At 30.5% G+C, this 26,928-nt stretch overlaps 1 protein-coding gene across 1 annotated transcript in view; it reads left to right on the top strand.

The window, feature by feature from the left end:
- Window positions 1-25,209, top strand: part of LOC113373291 — a 213,324-nt gene extending 188,115 nt beyond the window's left edge. Inside the window, exons 31-50 of the mRNA XM_026613599.1 lie at window positions 438-682; window positions 2,533-2,716; window positions 5,017-5,401; window positions 7,350-7,600; window positions 8,432-8,537; window positions 8,772-8,870; window positions 10,857-11,133; window positions 13,589-13,933; window positions 15,668-15,860; window positions 16,156-16,352; window positions 17,135-17,249; window positions 17,314-17,532; window positions 19,499-19,691; window positions 19,974-20,279; window positions 20,365-20,628; window positions 20,692-20,797; window positions 20,865-21,084; window positions 21,139-21,264; window positions 21,332-21,987; window positions 25,092-25,209. Coding sequence (XP_026469384.1) covers window positions 438-682; window positions 2,533-2,716; window positions 5,017-5,401; window positions 7,350-7,600; window positions 8,432-8,537; window positions 8,772-8,870; window positions 10,857-11,133; window positions 13,589-13,933; window positions 15,668-15,860; window positions 16,156-16,352; window positions 17,135-17,249; window positions 17,314-17,532; window positions 19,499-19,691; window positions 19,974-20,279; window positions 20,365-20,628; window positions 20,692-20,797; window positions 20,865-21,084; window positions 21,139-21,264; window positions 21,332-21,987; window positions 25,092-25,164 — 4,560 coding nt within the window. The 3' untranslated portion in view covers window positions 25,165-25,209. The remainder of the gene's footprint in view (window positions 1-437; window positions 683-2,532; window positions 2,717-5,016; window positions 5,402-7,349; window positions 7,601-8,431; window positions 8,538-8,771; window positions 8,871-10,856; window positions 11,134-13,588; window positions 13,934-15,667; window positions 15,861-16,155; window positions 16,353-17,134; window positions 17,250-17,313; window positions 17,533-19,498; window positions 19,692-19,973; window positions 20,280-20,364; window positions 20,629-20,691; window positions 20,798-20,864; window positions 21,085-21,138; window positions 21,265-21,331; window positions 21,988-25,091) is intronic.
- Window positions 25,210-26,928: the final 1,719 nt, after the last annotated feature.

The raw sequence follows: 26,928 nt of genomic DNA, 5'->3' as shown, positions 1-26,928 counted from the left end.
GTATGGCAAGTTCAGGAACTAAAAAACTATGTTGTGAACGAAAAATTTAATTTGACAAAAAAAATTTAAGTACATAAAATTTCAAATTTAAAATATTCAATTTTTAAACCGTGTTATATCAAAACCGTGTACAAAAAGATCGTGTAAGAACAGACTTAGGTGTATATTTAAAATCAGTAAATGTAAAACCATCTGTAAATACACTTGGATAAGCACAAAAAGTTTCATCAAAATTGGACTAACCGTTTAGGAGTAGTTCAGTGTCATACATACGCGTACAGAAAAATCTTACAAATCTTGGGGGCAAGTCTGTCTCATAACATAGCGTTGTCATGGCAACTGTAAAAACTGTAAAAATATCTATCTATTCATTATTATTTTGACAGAATACAGTTGATGTAAAATATAATCCTTAATTCAATTATCCTTTCTCCCAGGAAATTAAAAATACATGGCGCTCCGCCGACGATTTGCACAAACTCAAAGACTCGAATACAAACGCTGCAGCAAATTCTGGGACAGCTTTGGCGATTTCTGCAAATGTCGGTACAAGCAAAATGGTCAACAAGAGAAATTTAGCAAATTTGAGAAGACTGCAGGAACCTAAATGCAATATCGAGAAGCAGTCGAAGATGTTGCAAAGGACTAAGGGATCTGTTCAAGGGGATGCAGAAATTATAAGGTAAGAAAAAATATATATTGATGTTGTTTTACGTGTAGTTGTTACAAGACTTGCTGTTTTTGATGTGAAACTTCTTTAGGCGTGACTAGGGTGTAAATCAGTACAAATGCAACGGAAATTGTTACGGCAAGGTCAAGTGAGAGTCATTTCCTTTTGATGATATCATTTCTATACGGGTCGATTGTAATTAGTCGTCGTGTATGTGAATAGAGATCTGTCGTTGTATGCGTACCGATATCGACAAGAAAATCGGCATAGATAAATAAAAATTATAAAGTTACATGGTAGTACAAATCTTGATTTAATGAAAAATGCCTAAATCAAAAAAATATTTAACACTGTCGCCCAAAATTTAGTTTGCTTGTCAGTAGAGTCCTTTTTTTATTTGCTCAGCAGTAGATTTTCTTTTTTTAAATATTTTTAAATGGCTTGTCAGTAGTGTTTTTTCTATTAGAATTGTTATTTGCTCGTCAGTAGAGTCCCTTTTTTGTTTTATTATTAGTATATTCTTCAATAGATCCTTTTTTGCTTTCATTGCTAGTTTGCTTGTCAGTAGAGTTCCATTGTTCTTTAATTTTTAGTTTGCTCGTCAGTAGATTCCCTTTTTAATTTTAATTTTAGTTTGCTCGTGAGTAGAGTTTCTTTTATAATTTTACAGTTAATTTCCTCGTCAGTAGAGTCCCTTTTTTACTTCAAAATTTAGGTTGCTCATAAGTAGAGTCCCATTTCTCGTCGCCTAGATATTTAATTTGCTCGTCAGTAGAGTCCCTTTCTTCTACTATTTTTAGTTTGCTCGTCAGTAGAGTCCATTTCTTCTACTATTTTTAGTTTGTTCGTCGGTAGATTTTTTTTTTTACTTTTGATTTTACTTTTGCGTTCGTTTGTGAGTAGAGTTCCATTCATATTTTTTTAAATTAATTTGCTCGTCAATAGAGATCTTTTGTTTTTCTAATCTTTTAGAAGACCCTTTTTTTTAGTTTGTTAGTCAGTAGTGTCTTTCTTCATTTTTTATTAGTTTTCTTGTGAAATCGTTGTATTTTTTTATTTATAAACTGCTCCTTAGTACAGTTCCCTTTTTTGTCACGAAATTTAGTCTTCTTGTCAGTAGAGTCCTCTTTTTTGCTTTGAAATTAAGTTTGTTCGTCAGTAGAGTCTTTTTATATTTTGTGTAAATGAAATATTTGCGCCGTGTACGAAAAGTAAGTTTGTTGAAATAATTTCTATATTATTCGTAGTTTCTATAAATATTTGAAATAATTAAAATGGAAAATATTTTTATAGGCAAGACAGATATTACAGTTGTTTAAAAAATGAGATTATATCGCCAGCGAAAAAGTAAAAAAAATACAATCAGTCAATGAGTGTATGTTAATTTTAATTACATGAAGTTCTTCAAACACAAATATTACATGATAAGTGAAGTTACAAAAACAATATTTGTTCAGACGCTTTTTAACATGATCCTTTGTGTGAACGAATATTATATAATTTATTAAACAGCAATTACTTCATTTCTCTAATGAAGGTTCATTTCTAAATGCTTATTACAATGACAAACCGATCATGTCATATTTGAAATATGACTTTAATGGCATTATTGTTTTTAAATATTATACATATTTTTAATGCTATTATAAATATATAATTAATAATTTATCATTATATAAATGTGAATAATGGTCGACACTAATAAATGTGTGCATGACGACTTTTACCACATTACTAAAAGACATTATTCGAAATTGTTACATAATGTATTTATTTTTACATAAATGCCATCTTGTACAGTAGCAAATAAGTTTTAGTTCAATCGCGTGTGAACCTTACTCACACTTTTTTTTTTTTTGCAGAAGTCCTTTACCATTGCCGGTAATTACCCATACTTGTGCCACACCTCAAGATTCCCCAAATACAACCCTGGAACCTCCAGTTTGCAAAACAACAGGTGAACGTGGTGGTTCAATTCGTCGAAAAGCTTTGGGCGAAGATGAAACTGACATTTTGGACACCATGGATTTTTTAGACAAAAGCTCTGTAAGTACAAGTTAAAAATAATAAGCTAGCAGCTAGAGTTTGTCGGTTTTCAAAAACCGGAAAATTATGGAATTCGAAAACCGGTTTTTTAGTGAAAAAAGTCGGTTTTCACTGTATAAATGGAAAATGACAAAAGTGCCCATAATCATGAAAGTGGTCTAAGTCATATATTTCTTGTTTCGAGATATTTAATGAATTGCATTTGAATAAATTAAAAAATATTTTTACATTATGCGTCATTTTAATTTTTAATTTTATTAGTCTCAATTAATGGAAATTTATTGTGAATATGAAATTTTGTGTGAATTTCATACGATAATATTGCTTTTAAAGTTTGAATTGACTTAGATCATTTTCAAAATTAACTGAATGTCCTATAAATGACTTGAAGCAATAAAGAACTTTGAGTTTTATTTGAAACAATAATTTTATTGGAATAATTTGTGAGCATTTATTAATTATTTTTAAACGGTAATCCATTTTTATCATTATTTCGAGTATTTAAGATTTTTAAAATGTTCCTGAAAAACTGGAGGAATGTACGATAGTAAACTCATAATATCTCTATGTTTTTCATCCGATACTGGTCTAATGCTGGTGTATAAGGGAAGTAATTTAATATTTCCGTATATTTTTGGTCTTCCTCTTTTAGGTGAAAGATCCAAAACGTGAAATGTAGAATCATCTAAAGAAGTTTTATAAAACATTTAATAAGATTCATTTTTCAAGAATCTCATCCATTGAATTTGTAGCCAAGAGACAGATTCGCCCGCAAGTTTTGATTTTTTTGTCGTGTATTCTTCGCCATTATTTCTCTTAATTTTTCTAATATTTTGTGCATAACTACTTTCATTCTTTGCCCGTTTTCTTGTCTTATCTTTTTCTCCCTGCACCATTTCTTTATATATAATTTCTTTAAATTTTTGACTTAGATTACTTTCATAATTAACACTAAATGAATTCCATATAATGTTGAAATTACAACCACTATATAATGGTTCATTTTTGACAATTTCGTAAAAATCACATTGAATACATTTAGTTTAAACTAATGTGGTATGAAATAACTGATAAATTCATTTTTTTTTTAATTTTTGACTTAGACCACTTTCATAATTATGGGCACAAATATAGCCAAATATAAAAGATAGATGAAAGCGTTTTGATTCTTGGAATCATATCGGTTCAATAACATATGATATCTTATCAGTCTGCAATGGTTCCCAAAAAAGTTTTGTATATATTAGTTACGATTTTTATACCAGTGTATATATTAATTTAAATCAGAGTGACTTCTTCTTGAAGAAGCAACATCCTCTACTCTAACTTAAAAAAAAGTTTTAAACCCTAGAAGTCACAAAGAACAAAAAACTTAGAATTATTATATCAAGCTTTAAAAACAATTAAGCATAATTTGGTCGCAAGTATAAGAGTATTTTCTCTTACAGAAAATTTTGTTAGTAAACAAAGGACATGTCTAATTTGCAATTCCATAGACGTTCTCAGTTTTTTGAAATCATATTTTATTAAACAAAAAAACAATTAGAATGTTTAAAACTAATTAATTAAAATTGCTCGGAACAGACAATAGCCGAGTTTAGCTTAATTGTTTTTAGAACTAAAATTGATATTAACAAGTATGTATCTGTAGAATTTATGTTAAAAGTTTATGTGAATAATAATACAACCGTTTATGCAGAAAGATAGAAGCAGACTGACTGATTATATATTCTTTAACTGATCACATGTATTACAAATATTATTAACAATCACTTGTTGACACAAAAACAAAAGAGAAACATATATACATAAACATACAGTAGGCATTGAGTGTTTAGTATCAAACTTCAACAGTATCAACATGTATCTAATATTTAATTTAATTTAATGAATGTTTTTTATTTAAAAATGTATTATTTTTATTTATTCGAAAACTTTCGTTTCACTATCATAAAAATATTTTCATTCTTATATGTGAAAATGATGCATGAATAACGAATAATTATTTTCAAAGGTATTTAATAAAGATAAACTATTATTTTTTAGTTTTACTAATTAAAATTAAAATAATTTTGTTTACTATCTATAAAATTGAACAATAAATAAAATCAGTCAAATACTGCTCTAAATTACACTAAATTTGCGTAAAAATTACATAGTATTCGAGCAAAAATTTATTTTCTATATAAAATTCGAAAACCGGTTAAAACCGGTTGTTTAGTAAAATTAAAATTCGAAAACCGGTTTTCTAAAATGTCGGTTTTTGTATAAATTCTAATAACATGTGTCCTTTACCCCAGTGTTCTAGTATCCCTGGTCTTCTAAAACCGCCAATTCTGCACGTCAACTCGACTTTAAATCTGAAGGCAGTATGTGTGACACCTGTACCATCTTTGGAGAAGTCGAATACAGAAAAAGCAGCATCTACAAATTTACTTTTGCCATCAACAACGCCTCAATTTTTATCCCCAAATTTTATTCCAAACAACAACTTTCTGAACATTCCGGTTGAAAGATCAGGAAGCGCTCCGGTTGGATCGAATTTGAGTTTGAACCATTTGCTGCCACCAGTTTTGAACCAGGAACGATGTGCTTCCAATTTGAGCCTCAATTTAGCCAACAATTGCCTGGGAAACCAAAACATAAATACAGAAGATGGTCTGAATAGTAGTACCACAGAACCAGGTAATGAACGAAAAGTCTTGTTGTGATAATATTTGTAATTTCTGGCACATTACTTGATTTACTGGTTTAAATTTATTAGTCAAGAATTTAAAAAACCTATTCCAACTTTCTTTCACAGAGTTTATACAATACGATACAGTCACAACTAGATTGTTTTCAAAAATATTTTTTAAAATGAGATATATTTGAGGATTCTTTGTGGGCTATTAACTATTTAGTTCATCAGTTAATCAAGATCTGAAGAGAAAATAGAAGTTCAGCCTAAAATAAAGCACGGGTTTATTTAATCAATTATTTAATCCTTTATAAATATTTATACAGATTATGATTATTATTATTTTTAATTTGTTATTTCTCATATTGATTAATTTTAATTATTTTTATTTCAAAAATACTTCATATGACTGTATCGTTTAATTTATTTTATAAAAATCGAAAAGGTCTGAGTAACCTTTCAGAACTAATTTGATAATTTACATTTATCATAATATTACTGAAGGTTTCTTTTGTAAAAACAGATTGAAAGGAAAATAAAAAAATACAGACTCTCTTCATATATATTAGTTTCACATGGGTCATTCTTTTACAAATCGTACGGATTTTCGAAAAAATAAAATATCACATTTTAGAGTTGTCTGAATTTTTTTTACAGATATTATACATAAAATCATTTGACACGTATTTCAGGATTTTGCTAAGAAAAATTTTTTACGAAAATATTTACGATTGAAATATGGATTTTTTGCTCAATTTCTATGAATGCGGTAAATTATTTATCTCCGGATGTGCTGATCGGATCAGTATTATTATTTTTTTTATTACTATCATATTGTAGTGAACTTTGTAATGATGAGATTTTTTTTGTTTTTGCAATTTTCTTAAAAAATAACAACCCTTAAATATTTACAAAGGTTTTACTCAGCCTTACCCCAATTTTTTAACAACAATGTTTGAATTAGACGGATTGTTCAGTTAGATTTTTCTAATTATAAGAAAATGTTTTTCAGACTTCAGATCAAAGCATCAGATCAAAGGTATATCTGGTATTTTCTTTATAAAAGTATACGAATTAAATTGTTATTTCACATTGGCTATATAATTAAGCTATAATACGTAAAATTCCATTAAAATTAAAAATAAGTCGATCCCTTTTTATCCAGGCTATAGAGTAAAGACGGAAAATGACAAATTTTAGAAAAATGTCTGAAAAGCATTTTCTTATGATTAGAAAAATCTAACTGAACAATCCATCTACATTCAAATATTGTTGTTAAAAAATTTCTAACTTTAATTGTTTTTGAAATATTGGCAGTGGATCTTTTTACCCACGAACTTTTAAGCTCCGCTCTCTCCTAATTTTTTTTTGACTATATATTCATTTTTCGCCAGAAGCGAAATTATAAAATATTCTTCAACCGAAAAACAATAAGATTGAAAATATTTAATATCTTTCGATGTAACAAAGTCTCCAACAAATTGTAAAAAGAATTTTGTTGCAGATAAAAAAAAAATGTTTTTTCTTGGATCGATTCAAGTTGGGGTAAGGCTGAGTAAAACCTTTGTAAATATTTAAGGGTGCTTATTGTTAAGAAAATTGCAAAAACAAAAAAAAATGTTTTTAATCATTACAAAGTTCACTTCAATATGAGTGTAATAAAAAAATAATAATACTGATATCCGATCAGCACAACTGGAGATAATTAATTTACCGCAGATGATGTTCATAGAAATCGAGCAAAAAATCCATATTTCAATCGTAAATATTTACGTAAAAAATTTTCTTTCAGCAAAATCCTGAAATACGTGTCAAATAATTTTATGTATAATATCTGTAAAAAATAATTCAGACAATTCTAAAACGTCAAGGTCTGGATGGTGTACGGTTTGTAAAAGAATGACCCATATATTAAATCTTTAGTACTTGTTTTACCAATTTCTGTCTTTGTAGATAATGCTGATGTGCAACAATCAGATCAAAGTTTGGTCAACAATAATTTGGATTCAGCGACTAGTCCAGGGCCAAAAAATGGTTCAGATGTTGAAATTTCTTCAAATGGAAATCAACATCAAATTTTGTCAGTTGGTCAAGTTGCTTCTAGTAATGGTCTGGTTGCTAATGGGGCTGTTGCTGTAAATAATGGCATTTTGCTGAATAATAATAATGGACAGATGGATGTTAGCATTACTATTCAACCAGAGGTAAATGAAAAATAATTGGATAAGAAGTTTTGTAGGAACTTAGGCACCGATTCTGCCGCATGACAGACCAATGTTATGGCCATGTTACGCTCCAACTTCCACACACTATGCTTCTGAATTGTACTGAATACTGTCAAAATGTCATGTATCTACGTCACCCAAGGTCTAGGCTCAGAATACATTTTTGTGTCGGCAATAAACATTGAGGTCTAGGTATACAAAATGGGTATACCAACAGAAGTCCGGTGTCAGGTAGTAAATGCGTTAACTACGGTGAACCGAGGACTGGACGTACCTTATAAGTAGTCACGAAAGACCATTGATTATGGTGCTGCATCAAAATCTATAATTTTTAAATCCCCAAAAAATGCTCTTTCTCTGTCTTCAGCTCAAACGTCGTGTTTCACTAGTGTGGGAGTAGTTGTGAATATGATAGTATAAACTCCACTTGTATAAAATATATATAAAATTTATTGATTATGAAAATTAATGATATAAAAATATGACAAGTCCAATTGTTTTCTCTACCATGACTAGCCTGCTTGATCGCCACAATCTGCAACGTCACTCGTATGTTATGAAGCTTAGTCAGAAAAGCCCTGCCACCTAAGATTGTTGTTTTGGCATTTATGCTGTTTCTAGATTAAGTTTTATATCTGACAACCTGAGGAATACGCTTGATTTTGTATGGAAAGTTCTACATAACATAGTCTTGCGATAACATTGGTCTGTTATGCAGCAGAATCACTTAATTTGGTGTTTGTGTAATATTTTCTGGTTTCTTTAGTTTTCTTTATTGATCTATGAATTGATCTATTTTTGATTTTGCAGATAAAAGAGAAGTCATCAAATCTTCTTCCAAGTGGATCTCTAAGGATACGAAGAGGTTGTAGTTGGCGATTAGGTCGCACCAGTCTTAGGAAAAAATCTAGTCCAGGTAAAAATTAATTTTGGTAAAATATTTTGATCAAGCTGATTAAAATTCGGACTTGTTGTAAGACAAATTGGAAGCAGCACAAATTATGCTTTTGTGACTAATTAAATTGTCCTTGTTTTCACTATTCTTGAGTGCAAGTGACACCAATCCAATTTTCATAATATTTCAGATAATCTGGTCACTTTTTCTGATGATCAGTAACATAAAACTTAACTTGATCTCCTATTATTTTAGGTATTTTGGGTTCTGCATCCTTAGACAAGGACCAGGATGGTGAAACTACTGCCAATGTTGTCATTTTGAATAATGGAAGTGATAAAGCTCATAGTAATGGTGAGAAATTTACTGGAAATATTTAGGATAAGTTATGATAAATGTAAGATTGCTGATGGTTGACAAATCAAATTCATTGGATTTTTTAGTATATTTGATCAACTGGAAAAATTATTAAAATCAAATTCTAGTGTCTGACCTTGATCAAATGTTACTAAGTATTTATAACTACTTTATAACCATTATCCATTTTATTTGATCATAATGATAGAATCATGATTGATATAGGTGTAATTGATTCTAGTACTGTGCAACTTGCAATAGCAAGTTTTAAGAACTCCAAAATATTTGGTTTCGATGGTATTCCATCTTTCTTTATACGTGATTGCTCATCTACTCTATCTGATCCACTTGCATTTTTATTTAATCTATCTTTGCGTACAAACACTTTTCCAAATTATTGGAAAATTTCACGATTACTTCCAACTTTTAAACAAGGTGATACATCAAACATTGCAAATTACAGGCCGATATCATTATTATCAAACTTTGCTAAGGTGTTTGAAAAAATTATTTATAGAGAACTAATTCCTTATGTGAGAACTTTAATTTCTACTAATTAACATGGATTCATGCCTGCCCGTTCAACGATAACAAATTTAATATGTAATAAACAATATATAGCTGAGAATCTTGAAACTAATGGACAAGTTGATGTTATTTATACTGATTTCAGTAAAGCTTTTGACAAAATTGATCATAACATTCTTCTTACTAAATTATCTAAGATTGGTCTTAATTCTTCACTTATTTATTTTTTCAAGAGTTATCTTCATAAGCGTAAACAGCTTGTATATCTGAATGGGTTCTTGAGCAACATTGAAAATATCAGTTCAGGTGTTCCTCAAGGATCCATTCTTGGTCCACTACTATTTATTATTTTTATTAATGACATTTCTGATAATATTAGCTGTCCACATTTATTATTTGCAGATGATCTCAAAATAAATTTTGTTGACGACTGCTTATTATTACAGTCTCAACTTAACTCTTTGGTGTATCTATAACAAATCACATTTAAATATATCAAAGTGCAAGATTCTCAGTTTTTCATGTAAGCGCGTTCCAATACTTTTTGATTATAAAATTTCTAACACCAGCATTGATAGATGTAATGAAATTTTAGATTTCGGAGTTTTATTTGATTCTGGTTTGTTTTTCACGGATCATATAACTGATATTTGTAATAGAGCACATAAATCTTTAGGTTTGATACTGAGAAATTGTAAACAATTTAAATTTACCAATGCACTTATTTGCATGTACTATTCTATTGTACGTTCAAAATTAGAATATGGTTCGATTATTTGGTATCCTCATCAAACCAACAACTCTGATGCGATAGAGAAGGTTCAGCGTAAATTTCTGAAATACCTTTATTATAAAACATATAAAATTTACCCTGAACGTGGCTTTGACCACAAATCTTTACTAAAAGAATTTGGTATTCCTTCCCTTGCCTCACGTCGATTTATCTGTACAAATATGTTCTTATTTAAACTTTGCAATAATTCTATAGACTGTTCTCTTATTCTTAGTCAACTATCCTTTAATGTTCCAAGGCTATCTACGCGTTCACAATTATTTTTCAATTATCCTACTCCTAAATCTAATTTTCTCTTAAATTCGCCTATTTTACTTATGTCCTCTAACTTGAACTTAATTAATAATGAAATAGATATTCACAACACTTCACCTAATCAAATCATCTCCATCTGCACAAGTAAACCTTTTTATTTTCTTTTCAAATATCTCATTATTTTATCTTATTCTGTTTATAAATAATATTGTTACATTTTGCATTATATGTAATTTTATGTAAGCATTTTATGTTAACTATATATTGTAATTTTGTTTATATTTTAATTGTTATTCATTATGTAAAATAACTGTATTTTTGAGTCCTCTTGGAGTAATCTGTGGGCTATATATTTAAATAAATAAATAAATAAATGACAATTTATAATTTATTTTTTCCTCCTTCAGGGCGCAATACAGACCTCCAATCGATGCACCGAATCCGCAACGACACCAGACAAAATTCCCTGAATTCCCAGAACCTTTTGCAAGGTTCTCAGAATCTACCACTTTTACCAGGCACGTCTAATTTTAACCTAAGCCCAATGCCGTCGTTTCGTGGTAGAAGCTCGACTTATGGTTCAATACCACATGCTGGTATGTGGTCAAGACGAGAATCTTTAGGGCCACGAAAATACAGTATCAGTTCTGTCGGAAGCCATGGGCAGAGATTGACTCATAGAAGGTAAGATAACATAGGTCAACAAGGAATAATTGTGCAAACGATTTAAAAACAATACTGTTTTTATGTATATTTAAGGCATTGATTTCAAAAATGACATTGGTTTTTTCTATGAGCTTTAGTTTTCAAAATACGATATATATTAGGTTGTCAAATATCTCCCTTCCGCCTTTTTGTATTATAAACCAAGAGCAAAAAAGCGGAAGGGAGATATTTGACAACCTAATATGATATATTTTACGATATTAGGTGCGCACCCAAGTTCTCGCTGTTTTTTCGATGAAAATGTAACTTTATTATAAAAAAAAAAGAGTGCGCGTAAGGATCACATGCGATTGAAGTAAAACTTATTTGCTACTGTATGAAGTAGCAAATTTAAGTTAAGTAAAAATAAGTACATAATATAACAATTTTAATTAATGTTCATTAGTAATATGGTATGGTAACACTCGTAATGCACACATTTATTAGTGTCGACAATTATACACATTTATATAACAATAAATTATAAATTATATTAGGTTGTCAAATATCTCGCTTCCGCTTTTTTGCTCTTGGTTTATAATACAAAAAGGCGGAAGGGAGATATTTGACAACCTTATATATTTATTATTGCATTAAAAATATGTATAATATTTACAAACAATAATGTAATCAAGGTCATACTTGAAATATGATATGATCGGTTTAAAGTAATTGCTGATTAATAAATTCTATAATATTCGTTCACACAGTGGATTATGTTAAACAACGCCTAAACAAATATTGTTTTCGTAACTTCACTCATCATGTAATAATTGTGTTTGAAGAACATCATGTAATTAAAATTAACATACATTCATTGACTGTTTGTATTTTTTCTTGAATGTATGTATTCTTTGAACAGCTGTAATATCTGTCTTGCCTAAAAAATTGAAGCCATACTTTTATATTTGTCTTATTTATCTATCAAGCCCTGCACATAGCTTGATCTATGAATCATTTTCTTTTTTATGTGAACGTTAATGCAATGATCATCATCAATTTTACGAGGTAATAAATTAACCATATTATTATCAACGTCAACAGCCACATTTATAATTTGTCAAAATATTCCAAATTGCATGTCTCAATCGTCTAATTTGCATGAAACACAGCCTAGGTGAAATTAACCTTTCAGATACAGTATCTAGTTTAGGTAGATAATTTGGTATAGATGGGAATACAAACTCGTTAAATTTACACAAAGTGGTAATTTTACCCGAATTTAATGCCTTTCGACAAGTTTGACATACGACCTGATTATTTGAATCAATATTCAAAAAACCATCATTAAGAATTTGTTTTTGAGCATCATTTGATATTTCTAAGTCACTTTGAAACCAGAGTCGATCACACACAAAACATACATAGCCAAAGCTATCATTTGTAAATTGTTTTTCAAACAATTTTCGTACATTCCCAAACAAATTGAAGTTTTTATAATATAAAAGTGAAAAAATAATATAAAGTGACAAAAACTGATCTTTTGCAAATATTATGGAAGTTGAAATACTTCATTTGACTCTTGCAAAAGATCAGTTTTTGTCACATTATTAGTCATATTATATACAGAATCATTAATTTGCAATTGACGTGATCAGAAAAGGTTACAGCAGTACTTTCATCTGAAAAGATGACAGAATAATACGTTTAAATGTGAGTAGTTGAAGCGTTTTTCAAGATTAAACAGCAAAAAGATACTTACTTATGTCATTGGTGTTGACATTAACATCTAAATTGATACCTCAGGCTCAAGATTTTCTAATAAATTGGCAGTAACCGATTATTTTCCTGCCGTTGTTTTGTTTGACGATGTAAATCTTGTAAATTAAAATTAGTCTCCATAGCCATCATAAAAGAGAAACATGTAAACTTACGTTAAATTTCCAGTGAAGAAATATTGTTTCCACAATTTCACTTATCATGTAATTGTGTTTGTAGAACTTTATTATTGACTGCTTGTTTGTTTAAATATAAAAATATTTTGCATTTTAGTAATAACCTCAAAGGTATATAATAACCTCGAACAACTCGAATAATACAAATTACTTCAATAAAGTTACATTTCTTACGCTGCGCAGATTTTTCCTTTGTTTCATTATTTGCGATTATTTGCACTACAATTATTTATGGGGGACGGGGTAAAATATTCTTTCGATCCTGACATTTTTATTAACTCACAATTTATACTACTACATATTTAACCTTAAAAAGATTTGATATAACACAGAAAATTTGAACAATATGCTTCATGCTTTCGGTGGATACTCGCGACATCTGAGCTAACTAGCGTCGTAAGCGCGAATCATGCAAGCGATTACTTTACACCCATGTCGCGCCTAAAGAAGTTTTACTTCAAAATTTTTTTTTGTTGCCCTGTGTAATTGACCCAAATCCTCATTTGTTTTACTAAATGTGTCCTTTATCCTTTTATTAGGTTGAGGAGGCGTTCCTGCGCTCCCGAGCATTTTCTCTCCCACCAGCAACACGTAGAAGATATATTCATTCCAATTTCGACAAGTAGAAAATCCATACAGTCTTCGAATGTGCTGATTGTCAGTTTAGCTGAGCAGCTTCTCAATGATCCTAAAATGTCTGAGGATACTTCCAGACGTTTGAGTTCTATAGCTGCAGATTTGATTGCTAATAGTGATCCTGAAAGGGCAAATGGTTCTGAGGCCACGTCCAAACTTAAGGAGCTGGTGAAACTTTTGGAACCGAATCAAGGGTGCTTGAAGGGTCGAGAGGATTATTCGCTTTATGTGTTTCCTACAGATAACAGGTAAGGGATAAAAGACATATTGGATGGTAATGAAATATTCGAGAAATTTTAAACGTTTTCAAATATATTATTGCAAATACTGTAACGTTCATTATTTTTACTATCTTGTTATATCTGATCTGAAATCAAATGTAAATCATAAATCAATTTAACTCCTATCATCTATTAACAATCTTCATTTCATTTCGAATTCAATTTCAAAAAAAAATAGTTGCCTAATTTACAAAAAATTGAAAATGTGTTCCTGTACAGTCACAGTCTAAACGCATTTGCAAATAATTCTGTGCGACATTTTCACTTATACTGTGCTTAGCTTGGCGGCATTTTCACATTTTTTCAATAGTTTTCTCACAAAATTGGAAAAGTTCTCCAGTACATGAACACGTATCACGTATCATTTTATTTTTATTACACCTTTATTTTTTAATTTATTATAATACTATATATATATATATATATATATATATATTATTTAGTAGGAATTTTATAAAAAAAAAGTTTGTTTAATAATTTTGTTGAAAAGGTGGATTGATTGTTATATATTATTATAAAGAGTTGTGAAAAAACAATTAAAAAATCTACTCAATTATAAAAACGTTATTTTTTGGGTAAAATTTTCAGGCTAACTTATATGCCATCATACTTTATTTGTGAAAAATTAATTTAATTTTTAATACAATACAATACACAATATTTATTTTGAAAATTAATTTTGCAATATAAACGAAGCTCAAGGAAAATGCAAAATTTGAATTATTTTAATCAAGTTTATGAAAAATAATAATTTTTAATATTCTATATAATGCAAATACGATCCTGTACTAATATATTATTTCTATTTTACTATTCAAGTTCGTTCCTGTAAAATTGCATCTAGATCACATATAAATTATCGGTACGTTCCTGCAACGTTACAAAAATCGTATAAAAATCTAATGAACTTTTATAGCCCCAAAAAATAAATTAATATTTTCTGTAAAAATCTTAATACGTTTTTGTATCAATATATTATTGTTATCTAATTATTTAAAACAGTTTCCAAATCGGTATCTGTAAAATTGCATTTAAATCACATTTACACTTGTGTTAAATTTTTGCAACGTTACAAATATCGGGTGGAATTCAAACAAATTTTCATAGCCCTAGAATAAAAATAATTTTTTATCCTCAAAAGCAATTGTTTTGTCAATACAAACAGAAAGTTTTTAAGATCATTCAAATCAGACGCTTAGTTCACTCAAAAACTGCCGTTTTTTTCACAATTAGCTCGGTACCTCCGAAGCGGATAGACCTGCCTTTGCCAAAACTAATTACCCCTTGTCTCCATCATTACTAATGGAATGTTTTTTATATCATTAAAATCCGATACTTCTCCTGTTCTCTCAAAAACTAGATTTGTATTTTCTGCACTCTTTGCCTCGTATCTCCGTAACGGCTGCACCTGCCTTTGCCAAAAGCTAATCAGCACATATCCCTATCAATAAGAATCGAATGTTTTTTAAGTTATTCAAATCGGTTGATCCGTGCGCCCGAAAACGTGGACGAAAAATGTGGACGCACAAAACATCAATTTTTTCTGAGGTATGCCAGTAAAATGTTCGGAAACCTTCAAAACGTCGAGAAATGCAAAAAATTTCATTTTCGATTTTCGGCCCATTACTATAACTGCCCTACGGGAAGTTAAAATTCATATATTGGATCTATTATTTAGTAATGTATATTATTTTTTTTCAGGTTTAGGTCGATGTGTCGTTGGTTCGTAAACCAACAATGGTTCGACAATGTAGTTTTGCTCTTCATAGCCCTAAATTGCATAACTTTAGCAATGGAGCGTCCAAATATACCATCAACAAGCCCGGAAAGAATATTTTTGTCATCTGCTAATTATGTGTTCACTGCTGTTTTTGCAATCGAGATGCTTGTAAAGGTAAACTAAAAAATTCCTTAGTGATCTTAGTAAAAAACTTATCTACTAATTTTTTTCCTTACTAAAAACTAAGCTTTCATATGATATTTGTGAGTTATTTGACAAAAATGAAAACAATTTCCCGAATTTTCTATTTATTTCCAAAGAATAATGAAAGACCGAATTCAAAGTCGTTTTATTCCAAACTTTTATATCGGGGTGTTTATAACTGTTGGCATGGAATCGTAGCAAATTTTATCTAGTTTCTCCCTATCTAACCTTAAAGGGGTCCTTTAATTTTTTTTCCTATTTTTAGGTTGTGGCAGCAGGTATGATTTACGGTGAAGACGCCTATTTCACCTCAGGCTGGAACATCATGGACGGTTCTTTGGTCATAATTTCCATCATCGATTTGTTGATGTCTTTAGTCAGCGATTCTAGTCCCAGGATTTTTGGAATTTTGAGGGTTTTTAGGCTGCTGAGGTCTCTTCGACCTTTGAGGGTGATAAACAGGTAACATAATCGCTTTAAGGGGCACAACTAGTGTAACCGCCTAAAAAAAGGTGATATTTGGGAATTTATATTAAAAAAACTACTTTATCAAACATTTCAAAATTTTAGGAATATATTTATACATGTTTTAAGAATACATAGTAAAATTTTTGAAGAAAAAAATTAAATATTTTTTAAGTTATCGTCGATCTCCAACGGCGCGACAAAAAAGGTTTTCACTGCTGCAGTGATTCCGGCCTTCTACGTGGATGAAATTTAAAAAAAAAAATCTCGTTAAACTAGATAATATTGTCTGTAAAATGAACTACGATAAAGAAAAAAATCAAAAATTGACAAAATGGCGGCGTTTTTTTTAAAAAAAGTCGAATTTTACCCAAAATTTTGGTCGTTTTTGGATTGCCAAAATTCGATTTTTGATCCGATCAAAAAATCAATAGTTCATTTTACGGAGAACTATATATAGAACATGTAAAAAAAATTTGATAGTGATCGGATCATTTGTTTTTGAGTAATCGCTGTAGCAAATTCGGCAAATGCTGTTTCGAGAAAAACACGTTTAAAGATTAAATGATCGTTATACTATATTCTGTATACATACTCTTTAAATGGCTGTAACTAAAAAACTATTTAAGATATCGATTTAAAATTTTGGTATGTTATTTTTAGAGATATAACCTATCGAAATAGGGAAAAATTGAAAATTCGATTTTTTGAAAATTTCACACTAGTTGTGCCCCTTAATGTGTTCTGGATGTTTTTTTACTAATTCTTGCCAATTTCAGAGCTCCTGGTCTAAAACTGGTAGTCCAGACTTTACTATCATCCTTGAGGCCAATCGGCAATATTGTGTTGATTTGTTGTACATTTTTTATAATTTTTGGAATTTTAGGAGTACAGGTAAATTATTTGTTATATATAAAATAATGCAAATTTTTATGTATTAATTTTTTTTATATTTTAGTTATTCAAAGGAGCTTTTTACTATTGCGAAGGCGAGAATATAAAAGGCGTCAAAAACAAAACAGATTGTCTAGCAATCCAAGGCAACGTTTGGATAAACAGAAAATACAATTTTGATGATCTGGGAAAAGCTTTGATGTCACTTTTTGTCCTAAGTTCGAGAGATGGTTGGGTGAATATTATGTACACTGGTTTGGATGCTGTCGGAGTCGATCAGCAGGTGAATAAAAAAAAAATATTTGCTACTGTACAAGAAGGCATTTAAGTTAAAAATAAATACATCATATAACAATTTGGAATAATGTTCATTAGTAATATGATAACACTCTCGTGATGCACACATTTATTAGTGTCGTCAATCATTATACACATTTATATAGTGATAAATTATAAATTATATATTCTTTAATAGCATTAAAAATGTGTATAATATTTACAAACAATAATGTAATCGAAGTCATACTTGAAATATGACATGATCGGTTTAAAGTAATTGCTGATTAAAAAATTCTATGATATTCGTTCGCACAGTGGATTATGTCAAACAACGTCTAAACAAATATTGTTTTCGCTACTTCACTCATGTGATTGTGTTTTAAGAACTTCATGTAATTAAAATTAACATACATTCATTGACTGCTTGTATTTTTTTTACTTTTTCGCTGGCGATACAATCTCATTCTTTAAACAGCTGTAATATCTGTCTTGCCTATTAAAATATTTTCCATTTTATTAACTTCAAATATTTATAGAAACGACGAATAATATAGAAATTATTTCAACAAACTTAATTTTCGTACACGGCACAAATATTTTATTTAAACAAAATATAAAAAGGTCTCTACTGACGAACAAACTTAATTTCAAAGCAAAAAAGAGGACTCTATTGACGAGAAGACTAAATTTCGTGACAAAAAAAGGAACTGTACTAAGGAGCAGTTGATAAATAAAAAAATATAACGATTTTACGAGCAAACTAATAAAAAATAAAGAAAGACCCTACTGACTAACAAACTAAAAAGAAAAAAGAAAAAGGGCTTTTAAACAAAGATTAGAAGAACAAAGGATCTCTATTGACGAGCAAATTAATTAAAAAAATATGAATGGAACTCTACTCGCAAACAAACGAAAAAGTAAAATCAAAAGTAAAAAAAACTCTACTGACGAGCAAACTAAAAATAGTACAAGAAAGGGACTCTACTGACGAGCAAATTAATTGTAAAATTATAAAAGAAACTCTACTCACAAGCAAACTAAAATTAAAATTAAAAAGGGAATTTACTGACAAGCAAACTAAAAATAGTAGAAGAAAGGGACTCTACTGACGAGCAAACTAAAAATAGTAGAAGAAAGAGACTCTACTGGCGAGCAAACTAAAAATAGTAGACAAAAGGGACTCTACTGACGAACAAATTAAATATCTAGGCGACGTGAAATGGGACTCTACTTATGAGCAACATAAATTTTTAAGCAAAAAGGGACTCTACTGACGAGGAAATTAATAGTAAAATTATAAAATAAATTTTACTCACGAGCAAACTAAAATTAAAATTAAAAAGGGAATCTACTGACGAACAAACTAAAAATTGAAGAACAATGGAACTTTACTGACGAGCAAACTAACAATGAAAGCAGAAAAGGATCTACTAAAGAATAAACTAATAATAAAAGGGGACTCTACTGACGAGCAAATAACAATTCTAATAGAAAAAAACACTACTGACAAGCGATTTAAAAATATTTAAAAAAAGAAAATCTATTGATGAGCAAATAAAAAAAGGACTCAACAGACGAGCAAACTAAATTTTGACCCGAATAAGAAAGGGACCCGGAATTTCGTAAATTACGGACAACAGTGTTAAATATTTTTCTGATTCAGGCATTTTTCATTAAATCAAGATTTGTACTACGATGTAACTTTAAAATGTTCATTTATCTATACCGATTTCTTTGTTGATATCGGTACGCATACAACGACAGATCTCTATTCACATACGCGACGACTAATCACAATCGACCCGAATTAAAATGATATCATCGAGAGCGAATGACTCTCACTTGACCTTGCCGTAACAATTTTCGTTGCATTTGTACGGATTTACACCCATGTCGCGCCTAAAGAAGTTTTACTTCAAAAAATAATTGTCTAAACTGGTGAGAACTAAATTTTTATACATATTTTCCAGCCAATAGTAAATTATTCCGAGTGGCGCCTTCTGTACTTCATAGCCTTCATCCTTCTTGTTGGATTTTTTGTACTCAACATGTTCGTCGGAGTTGTCGTCGAAAATTTTCACAGATGCAGGGAAGAACAAGAGAAAGAGGAAAGGGTTCGAAGGGCTGCTAAAAGGGCTCTTCAGATGGAAAAGAAACGCAGACGTACGTATACCAAATCATTTTACCAATATCATTTCATCCACGTAGAAGGCCGAAATCACTGCAGCAGTGAAGAGCCGTTTTTTGTCGCTCCGTTGGAGATCGACGATAACTTGAAAAATATTTAATTTTTTTCTTTAAAAATTTCACTATGTATTCTTAAAACATGTGTAAATATATTCCTAAAATTTTGAAATGATTGATAAAGTAGTTTTTCTAATATAAATTCCCAAAAATCACCTTTTTTTAGGCGATTACACATTTTAATTCCATTACTTTTTCTAGTGATGCACCAGCCTCCATACTACACCGGCTACTCTCCAATCAGGATGTCCGTCCACAATGTGGTGACCAGCAAATATTTTGACCTGGCAATAGCAGCAGTCATAGGTCTAAATGTTGTCACGATGGCCACTGAATACTACAAAATGCCTCCGGCTTTGGAAACAGCACTGAAGGTCTTCAACTACTTTTTCACCGCCGTCTTCATCATTGAAGCCGGCCTAAAATTGTATGCATTGGGCTTCAAAATCTACTTGAAGGATAAATGGAATCAATTGGACGTCGCTATAGTTATACTATCTATAGTTGGTAAGTGGAATAGATTGATGAAACCTGCTGAACTATTTTATTTATCCAATTTTTATTTTAAGTATCCAATTTCTTTTTCCCCCAGGTATTGTTTTGGAAGAACTGGAAACCAATATAATCCCAATAAATCCGACAATCATGCGAGTGATGAGAGTTCTAAGGATTGCCAGGGTTCTCAAATTGCTAAAAATGGCAAAAGGGATCAGAGCATTGTTGGACACTGTCATGCAGGCTTTGCCACAAGTTGGCAACTTGGGTTTGTTGTTTTTCTTGCTGTTTTTCATATTTGCAGCTTTGGGAGTGGAGTTGTTTGGAAGACTGGAGTGCTCTGATGAAAAACCCTGCCAAGGTAATGGGAAAATAATTTATCAACTCTGGATAATGTATTTATGTCTCATTTGGTCATTTATAGGTTTGGGAGAACATGCTCATTTCAAAAATTTTGGAATGGCCTTCTTGACCTTGTTTCGTGTAGCCACTGGTGACAACTGGAATGGAATCATGAAGGATACCTTAAGGTAAACTATATTGATTTTTATCATTACCAAAATACCTTTTTGTTTTACGAATTTATTATTTATCTAGGGATGATTGCAATGATGCCACCGATTGCGTCACCAACTGTTGTGTCAGTCCAGTGATTGCTCCAATATTTTTCGTCATTTTTGTCCTGATGGCCCAATTTGTGCTGGTCAATGTGGTTGTTGCTGTTTTGATGAAACATTTGGAAGAAAGTCACAAACAATTGGAAGACGAGCAGAATATGGAAGTGGAATTAGAACGCGAACTTGAGAGGGAATTGGAGGTAATGGAGTGTAAATTGAGATTTGTTAAAGTTTGTTTAACGTGTTTTTTGCAGGATGTTGAAGATAAGGAGTTGTGCAAAAAATTGGACGAGCCTGGTGAGAATGGAGAAGCCAAACCCATACGAAGACCTTTAGCAAAAGTTTTGTCCCTGCCCAAGAATTACACATACAGCCCATTTGTACGTCCCAGAAACTTACACAATGATGCTGATTAAATTCTCTTCTTACTCCTGTGTTTATTTTTAGGTACTCAAACCAGTTCCATCAATCCCCTTACTATTATCGCGCAGACGAGCATCATCCCTGCTTCCACCTACAAGTGTAGAACCGAGAAGAAGACGTCAAACCTGTCACTCCCAGCAAACTTTAGGTTTACCATCATACAGACAATCCAGAAATTTATCATTGTTCCTCCTGGATGCGTCTTCAGGGCAACTTTTAGACGCCGGTAAGCATTTACGACGATCCACAGATCCTCCCAGAATAGACATTATGAAAGCTGATCTAGAAGCCAACCTGGTACCAAGAAGGACACCAAAATTGGGCAACAGTGCAAGGACAATGTCTTTATCAGAAACTTCGACTATACCATCTGGTAGAAGGATGAGCCAGAGAAAGTTGGCAAGGGCCAGCAGTTTGGCAGAAAGTTCTCCCAGATTGAGATACAGATGGAGAAAACACAGCGCCGAAACTGATTCTGTTGACGAGGTTTTGTACGAGGAGGATTTTGGGGTTAAGGATAACAAAGAAGAGAGTGTTATTAATGAAGACGACAGTAATTTGTTTGTGAAGAAGGAAGAAAATTTACCGCAAAAACGTAGTCGTTTGGAAAAGGCGAAGTCGTATGAGGATCCTTCGTTTATGTTGAGGGAACGCGAGAAGAATGAAATGCATGTATTCAAGTAAGTATAAACTATATCAAGGGCGAGCAACCTTTTTAACCCACGGGCCAATTTGGTTTTCAAAATTTTATGGCGAGCCGCACGTAATTTATATATATATATATATATATATATATATATATATATATTAGCTGACCCGGCGAACGTTTAGCCACCGAAAATATTTTTAACTTCCCGTAGGGTAAGTTATAGTAATCGCAAAAAAATCGAAAATGAAATTTTTTATATATCTTTACGTTTCAGAGGTTTCTGAACATTTTGGCATACCTTAGAAAAAATGGATGTATGTGTGTGTGTGTGTGTGTGTGTGTATGTATGTGTGTGTATGTATGTGCGGATACAAATTTTCGTCGACGATTTCGGGAACACGGATCAACCAATTTGAATAATTCAAAAAACATTCGATTAGTACTAATAAGGAGACGTGCTGATTAGTTTTTGGCGAAGTTAGGTCTAGCCGTTCCGAAGATACGGGGCAAAAAGTGCCGAAAACGGTAACTCAGTTTTTAAGAGAACGGAGCATCCGATTTGAATAATTCAAAAAACATTTTACTTGTATTGGCAAGATGAAGAGTTGATAAAATTTTCATAAATGTAGGTCTAGCGGTTTCGGAGATATGGAGGAAAAAGTAAAAAAATGAGCCATTTGGCAGTCAAAAATGATCATTAGACATATGCACATCAAATTATCAGATATTTTAACAATAAGTATACATTTTGTTAACATTCCTATGGGTTCCGTACCAATGCTTATGCGTTAGACAGCGACGCGGCGCTTACGCGCTTTATATTTTGTCCCTATGCAGTTAAAGCAGTACGATTGCTTTGAAAAAAAAAGTTCAGATCTTCCACAATATGTCAAAATAAAGAAAAAATTTTTTTTTCAAAAAAAAAATAATAAAAAAAATTTTTTTTTTTAAATTTTTTTTTTCAAAAAAAAGTAATTTTTTGTCCAATTTATAGTTTCTCAAAAATCTTATTTTTTCAAAGTAATTTTTTTTTCAAAAATGTTAATTGTTTTTAAAAAAATAATAATTTTTGGTACGGGAAGTTCCAGCAATTTGCCTTAAGGCACGATGCCGTAATTGCCTTAAGACAGAATTCCACTTACAGCTAGTTAGAAAATCATTAGTATTAGAAATGGCTAACTAATTCCGAATGTATAAATATGTGGTATATAAATAAAATGGACAGCTAACACTATTACATTACTAACATACATATTTGAATTAAGTTATGCTATGTCTAGCGAAACGAGTGAGATTTCAATAATTCTGAAAAAACATTTCAGTTTTCTCTCAAAAACAGTTTTATCTTCACATTTTAATATTAAATTTCTAATTTTTTTTGCTAGAATTGCTGCTTCTGCAATTCTAGCAAAAAATTGCAAGAAATTCAAAAACTATGTACTTCTAATGCACATTGAGAAATATTTGTACAGTAAAATAAGCCTGCAAATCAGTTAGTTTATCGGAGGTAACCATTTCGTTGCCAATATCTAAGAATTGTTTTTAAAATGTTGCAGCGAATAGAGCGGATAAATTTAAGCTTTTTTATAAGCTCAGAAAAATCTCGATCGAATTTCAATTAAAAACGTTCACAGGCGATAATAATTAATTGATCGATTACCGAGCTAAATAAAATATGATTGGACTACTAAAATGACTATTATAAAATAATGAAAATTTGGAGTTGTATGTAGTTTTCCATTCCGCATTAAGAAAATTAAAATAAAGAACAAAATTTGAAAAAAATGTTGCGCTCGTACAACCCATGATAAAAATAAATAGCTTTTTCTTTTTAAATAAAACTGAAGTTTTCCCATAAGGTCAAAAGTCTGAACTAAAATTAAGTCAAAAGATTTGTTGACTGAGCGCGAAAATAATGTATTTACAACAAAATTGCTACAAGAAAAGAACAAAAATACAAAATTGAAAAAAGTATATATTTTATACAATTACGAGTATATATTAGAAGTATTTATAAATATAAATACAAAATACAAACAAATAATAGTTAAACAGAAAAACTAATTCACTTGAAAACTTTAATAAGAAATTTGGCATTGTTTTCTTATATAAGCTTTGATTAGCTTATCAGCGTTTTTTTTTTAATTTTGTTCTTTTTTTTCAATGCGAAAAGTAGCAACACGTATGCAGCGTTTTACTCATTGTCAGTTTTGATAGGTGGCAATTTTTTGTGAATTTTATGATTGAAATTAATACAGGTCCACAAAAAAAAGTTGTCTGGATTGGGTGTGTGACATATGTTTTCCGATGTACTGTCAATGTACTTTTACCGCTGAATATAATAAATTTATAGTCAAAATTGGGACACAAAATATGGAAAAATATTTAAAAAATGGTACAATCTTCAATCTAGCATTTTTTCTGAATGAATGAATTATTATCTACCGACTTTTCTTTTGCAGACCTGTGTAATTGTTCGCACACAAAAATAATTTATTATAATTTGATTTGAGTTTTTTTTCAAAAGCAAAAATTTCTCAGGGCTGACATAAGATTTATTAAAAATTGCGATGTTTACTGAAAAAATAAATTTTCTAAGTCTGTATTATTTTGCATGGTAAATGGCGAAGAAAACATTTACATGAAAACACAGCTGTTTTGTTAGGTTTGACCATTTGGAATCACAATTAAAATTTGTTCACATTTTCTTTTTCTGAAAATGAAATGTGAAACACAAGATACTACAAAAAATATTAATCTTTTTTATTAAGTACTTTATTTTGTTTTATTAAGTACTACAATTGTTCTTTTATATCCAAAAACAATTCACGCTCTAAACTGTCAGGAAGTTTTTAAATTCAGGGTGATTTAAACTTTGCGACAAGTTCTTAATATTTCTTGCAATATTGTTAAACTAATATTTGTATTAATATTTATTTTATCAGGAAATGCTATTTCTGCGAACAACCGTTTTTACCAGTTTTTGACAGACAACAAAATTAGCCTTTACAGCCGTATTTAATAAAATATCTAGAAAAATAATCTGTAGTTGAGAAATGCTTGACGGGCCGCGGGTTGCTCATCCTTGAACTATATCCTCAATTGGTGTAAATTTTGATACGAATTCATTTTCAGGGCTGGTGATTTCCTGACGGTTCCTGAAATCGGAAGCACTTCATTTGCAAATGATTACGATCAATATCAATGACAAACAGCACAAGACGAAGAAACCAAATCCATTCTTCGGAGTGATGATTTTTTATCACCGAGGAAAAGAAAGTCTTTGCTTGTAAAAATGTCAACTTTGCATTGTGTTATTGACGAAGACGATGGTGAAAAGAAAAAAGACCCAAAATTGGTAGATGATGATGAACAGTCTCCAGAGCAAACAAATGTGTTTGCAGACGTCCATAAAGTAGAACTGCATCAGACAGATAAATCAGAAGCCAAAACTACCAGAAAATTGGTTGAGCCAAATTTATCCAGGATCAGCCAACTTAAACAGAAATCCAGTCAAGAATCATCAAGTCTGGACGACAAAAGCCAGGCAACAGTCATATGCCATCAAAATGGTGACAATAATGATTTACAAAATAATAAAAGTGTTTGTGACAATTCCAATAGTGACACATTGACTTCTGATAAAGTTTCCATGTCATCAGCAGACAATCAATGTGTTTTGGACAGTATTACAGAATCCATGTACAGTTTCGAAAGTTTAAACATTGACTCTTGTAGTATACAAAATTGCACAGTCGATATATATAGTGAAGACATTGAATATATAGATGAATGATATTTGCTGATTTTAGTAAATCTGCACTTGAACTTTTGATGATGGACCACTTTGCATGATGTAGATGTAACAGGGTTAGGCTAAGTTTGTGTCGTTAGTAGAAAAAAATGTAATTGGAATGTTGGTAAAAGAACAATAATTTGGTAGAGGATCAATAATTATTTTAGTAGAATGTACTAGAAGGTTTTGGAAAAAAAATTTTGAATTCAAAGTCATTTTATTCCAAATTTTTATATCGGAGTGTATATAACTGTTGGCATGGAATCGTAGTAAATTTTATCTAGTTTTTTCCTATCTAACCCAAAAAGGGGTGCTTTCATATGATATTTGTGAGTTATTTGACAAAAACCAAAAAAGCGTCCCAAAATTTCTATTCATTTCCAAAGAATAATGAAAGATCGAATTCAAAATCGTTTTATTCCTAACATTTGCATCAGGGTATATATAACTGTTAACATGGAATCGTATTAAATTGTATCTAGTTTCTTCCTATCTAACCGAAAAGGGGTGCTTTCATATGATATTTTTGAGTTATTTGACAAAAATCCAAAAAGTGTCCCAAAATTTTTATTTATTTCCAAAGAATAATGAAAGATCGATTGCAAAGTTGTTTTATTCCAACCTTTTATTCTGGGGTGTATATAACTGTTGGCATGGAATCGTAGTAAATTTTATCTAGTTTCACCATATCTAACATAAAAAGGGGTGCTTTCATATGATATTTGTGAGTTATTTGACAAAAACCAAAAAAGCGTCCCAAAATTTCTATTTATTTTCAAATAATAATGAAAGACCGAATTCAATGTCGTCTTATTCCAAACTTTTATATCGGAGTGTATATAACTGTTGGCACGGAATAAATTTTATATATATAAATATTTATATAAATATCTATATATATTAATAATAAATTTTATCTAGTTTCTCCCTATCTAACCAAAAAGGGGTGCTTTCATATGATACTTGTGACTTATTTGACAAAAACCAAAAAAAAGTGTTTCATAAAAATTATAAGAATTTCTATAACTATTGTTCTTTTACCAAATTAATGACAACGTATAGTTTTGTTATTATTAGTAATCGAACGATAATTAGATAGCTAAAATAATCCCAAAACCATTTTTTTGAGGTGTTAACTTCCAAAAATAAACTAAAACTTGTAAACAAAATTACACT

Source organism: Ctenocephalides felis, unplaced genomic scaffold (genome assembly GCF_003426905.1).
Source record: "Ctenocephalides felis isolate EL2017-DRISC unplaced genomic scaffold, ASM342690v1 CF-g0.4_SCAFFOLD_01604, whole genome shotgun sequence".
Taxonomy (NCBI): Eukaryota; Metazoa; Arthropoda; class Insecta; order Siphonaptera; family Pulicidae; genus Ctenocephalides; species Ctenocephalides felis.
This window is presented reverse-complemented; position numbering and strand designations above follow the sequence as displayed.